Source organism: Rhinatrema bivittatum, chromosome 1 (genome assembly GCF_901001135.1).
Source record: "Rhinatrema bivittatum chromosome 1, aRhiBiv1.1, whole genome shotgun sequence".
In the NCBI taxonomy this organism is placed as follows: domain Eukaryota; kingdom Metazoa; phylum Chordata; class Amphibia; order Gymnophiona; family Rhinatrematidae; genus Rhinatrema; species Rhinatrema bivittatum.
This window is the reverse complement of record NC_042615.1, coordinates 777,993,862-777,998,156: the sequence shown is the minus strand read 5'-3', so window position 1 is coordinate 777,998,156 and position 4,295 is coordinate 777,993,862. Positions and strand designations below refer to the sequence as shown.

Genomic DNA, 4,295 nt, shown 5'->3' with positions numbered 1-4,295 from the left:
ACCTCTCCCTCTCCCTCAAACTGCCACTGTTTTATACACTTAAGACCCTTTGATCCAGGGTCGCTGTTACACTTCCATCAACACATCTATATTTTATTCTGTTTATAGCTTCGCCCATTTTTGATTTTAATTGGATTTCTTTTGTAGTTCTAAGAGAAAATCTTTTTCACTCCCTTCTGTCACAAGATTCACGCTTAATTGGCTGGCCATCTGTTTTTAGGGTGGTCAATCATGACACCTGCGTTAGGATGCTCAATGTCATAAAATGCAGGTGCTTTCTTACTTGAGATAAGAGAAAGTGGTAAACAACTGTACTCTCAAAGTCTGAAAGTGGGACAAAGGTGAAATCTTGAGGTTTTAAGTAGGGGAAAGGTGAAAGCTATGTGCTGGAGCTTTTTCAGCACAGCCATGACCGATGTCATGGCTTTTAAAAGTAAAGGCTTATGGGTATTAAATGCTAACATGTTTCTTTTTTATGGCTAATTGATTACTGACTTCACTAAATATAAGTAATTATCAATAAAGCACAAAATATTAAGATATTTTCTGACACCCCCCCATGGAGTCAGTAAAACAAATACTAGACATAGCTAGATACATATAAATCAGTAAGGCACTAATAAGCCTGGGGGAAAATAATCACACAATAAACTACATATAATAAGTTGTGTCAGTGCTCAACATTGCATAGATACAAGTGAAATAAAAATTGGTTACATTACCAAATTGATTATAAAGAGATATGAATTGACAAATCTGAGTTTGTTTCTAATAATAACCAGATATAAAGAATTTCACAATATTTCCTTATGGGAAATAGAGAACATTCATACCCAGGGAATGTAAATTTTAAATTTGAAGCTGCTCATCCAGTCAAGTAAGATGAGGGTTCATAATTAAAATAATCTCTATGGGTCAGAAATCTGTGATGTGACATCACTGATTCCATCATGTGTAGGGATCTGTGGGCATTAAATGCCTATTATACTTACCAATTGACGAGCAACGATCCTGAAATGGCAAGGTGCATTTTGAATAAGACACATACCAGTCCAGTCAATAATAGACAGTTATTCACAGTTCTCAGTAGATCAGCCGGATCAGACGTTTCAGATATCTGTGAAGTCAGTCTGACTAATTATAGATATTGGAATCTGTTTGCTCGCCTTCCACTGCTGGTCTAGTCGGAGCAGAATCTTGAGTAGGATTTGGTTGCTGATGTTGGAGAATGACTGATTGATCATCCTCAGAGGAGAGAGCTGCATTCAGCCAAAGCACAAAGTCTTGTCCTTCATCTGTTAGAGAATTAGCCGGAGCAAGGTGCATTGGATCCAATTCTTCATCCGTCACAAAAGACTGTGGACTAGGTACTGGAAACCAATTCGAGCTTAACCCCGGGCTGGAGGCTCTTGAATTTCCATCTGAAGCAACAGGATTGGCATTTGATAGGCCATGTCCATATCCTAATTGATATTCTGCCAAAGAGTAGATATTGAAGTAGCAGGGCACAAGTTCCCAGAGAGCACACTGACAAATGTGAGCACTCAAGGTTCTTCGTAGTGCTTCACGAACAGATGCCAGTCTTCTTGGCCAAGTCCAGCAATAGGAATATTGTGGGAACTTAAATAAAATATCACAGTTTTTATGCAGATAATAAGGTGCACATGTATCAGGATTGTTTTCTGAATACATCCAGCTTCCATAATCAGCATACTCATTTATGAGATCAGGTCCCAGGCAGACAATCATCGCATTCTTCCTAGGATTAGCTGGAATATGTATCTTTGAGTTTACACCTGCCATTTCTGGTTCGCTGCTCTTCGTTCTAATTTCTCTTAAGACAGAAGAAAAGAACACCAATTATTACTATGATTCCCAGGATTAATGGGAATAAATTGATCCCTAAGTCATGAAGGAGTCCACCTGCCCCTTCCATTATGGTTTTAACTACACCAACAGCTGTTTTAGCTATTCCACCCACTAATCCAGAAAAAGCACGACCCAGGGCATTTGAAAATACCTCTGGCTTCAGTAGCTCGTCTAGGATCAGCTCCCATTCACTAGCTGTTAGTTCTATCATTCTCAGATGCTGTAAAAACTCATCCTCTGACATTAACCAAAGTGAAGACAAATTTCTTAATAATACATTTACATTTAAAACATGAGTCAATAACATTTTTAACTCAGTGAATTGTACTGGTTTAAATTCCATGTACTTTATTGTTTCAGTTAACCGGGCACTAAGTGTAGGATAAAATTCCCACGGTCCACACTTAATGACAGATAGTGCAGTAACTAAATACAATATTCCCGGTTGAAACCCACACTGTGCTTTGTTTGACCGAAGGATATAAGATCCATTGGGTAATTTCAAAAAAACTTCTACTAGAGGACCGGGATTCGGTTCTAGAGGACAATCAGCTTCTCCCTCTAGTGTGAGGCAAGTATTAGAGACCTGCACCAGGGAATTACACACAGTTACAGGAACTTTGTGACAACCTTGTGCTATGATCCAGTGATAACCAGCATTATTAATACACAAGTGGGTTGGTTCAAAGATTTTAATTGTTTTAATCCAGGTGTTGCTTCCATTTGAGCTTTCCAGAACTGACCAAAGTTCTGGATTTCCCAGCAACGTTTATAGACCTGAGTAGTGATTGGGAGAAAGATACGTCTGACCCCTTGTACTAGGGTTGAACCTAAGGTTGCCCATGGTTCTTTTCCCATTTCATGTTTGCTGACCTGCAAAATAACTTGTGAAGCCTCAACATGGGCATACTGAATTTGCTCAGCTGTGAGGTTTATTTCCTCTAATATTTTTCCCAATTGAAGGTCTCCCCATTTGGGTTTTGGGGAAGTAAGACCATCAATAAAGTGAGTAAGCTGTTCTATTCTTGCTAGAACCTGTATTTTCTCATCAGTTGTGGATATGGCATCAATCCCTAACTGTAAGGTTTGAGCTAAGTAATCCCTTAATTGAAAAATACCTGCTCTTAGCTGATATTCATTGGATTGAATACCTTTTATAGCAGTTTTAATTCTATCATTAAGATTAAGGAATGTATTTTGAACCTCCTGTTTCAAAGCATTCCTGCGCTTTCTGTTGGCTGTTCTCATCACCCAAGCGGGCAAGGGAAATGAGTCATTCAGCCATTTTGTCTGTACAATTAAATCTAACACAGAAGTAACCTCAGTGTCATTTAACCCCTCAGCTAAACCCCTGATACAGGCAGCGGTCAAAGACCGGCCTAGCACAGGTGCATTTTGAAAAAAATTAGCCTCCTGAGTAAAGAAGGGTCCCCATACCCTATTAGAAAACCTTTTATTACAAAGATTAACCTGATATTGCCAACTAGGGCAACAAAAGCAATTCTTCTGGGTGGACGAGGAACGGGTACAAAAGAATGGATTATTCCCACCCGCATTATTCCACAAAGATAAATTATAAAAAGAAATTCCACGCCAATGTGTAAAAGAGACAGGCAATTCATCACAAAAGACATGATAATGTGTACTATTTAAAAACAGAATTTCATAAGGTAGTCTACAAACATAAGACAGAGAGTCCTTAATCATTGGAAGGGGGAATCCTGTATCCTCTCCCCCCCATGTGGAATAATTAGCGTAAGAAAGAGTTACCTCAGGAAAGATGTCCATCCAGGAGAAAATGAGACCTTTAATCAAACCTGAAAATTCATAATTAGAGCCAGACAAGGAGTCCTCCAGAGGCACCTTCGAAAGGGGATTGATGCAGGCACAAGATCCATTATGAAAACAAGGACGAAGGGCAAACAGCCGCTGGAACTGTTCAGAAGCACCAATATGTGGTTGAGAGCAGTGCTGCAGTTTCCAGGACGGAGTTTCAAGGATCCCAGTAAGATTGACACTCACTGCTCTGAAACCCAGGAACAAGTTCTGATATCTAATCGAACAGAACTCTGCACGGAAGCCATCAAGAGGAGATTCCGAAGTGACGGAAGAAAGCTGCAGGGAGGAACGCTCCAGCTGCAGAAACAGAGCAACAAGTCTGGACTCTAGACCCGCAGGCAGGGACTCCGGAGAGATGCCTTGCCAAACCTGGTGAGTGTAAAACCTGAAAGGAACATCAATATGCAATAAAACAGGATCTTGCACCAGCCAGCCATGGTATGGAACAAGAATAACACCAGAAGGCAAAGGCACTGCCAGAAGAGACAAAGGCTCAGAAGGTGAGCGCTTACTGACATGTGAGTGTGAATAACGGAGCTCCTGTGAAGCTGCGGGAGATAAGGTGGAATGCAGCTGGGTATTAGATA

At 40.3% G+C, this 4,295-nt stretch overlaps 1 protein-coding gene across 1 annotated transcript; it reads right to left on the bottom strand.

The window, feature by feature from the left end:
- Nucleotides 1–469: 469 nt before the first annotated feature.
- Nucleotides 470–3,975, bottom strand: LOC115077667. Its single transcript, XM_029579966.1, has 2 exons — nt 3,640–3,975; nt 470–1,834 (listed from the first exon to the last, which is right to left on the bottom strand). Exon 2 carries the CDS (start codon nt 1,801–1,803, stop codon nt 1,135–1,137), a length of 669 nt encoding a protein of 222 aa, XP_029435826.1. The 5' UTR covers nt 1,804–1,834; nt 3,640–3,975; the 3' UTR covers nt 470–1,134.
- Nucleotides 3,976–4,295: the final 320 nt, after the last annotated feature.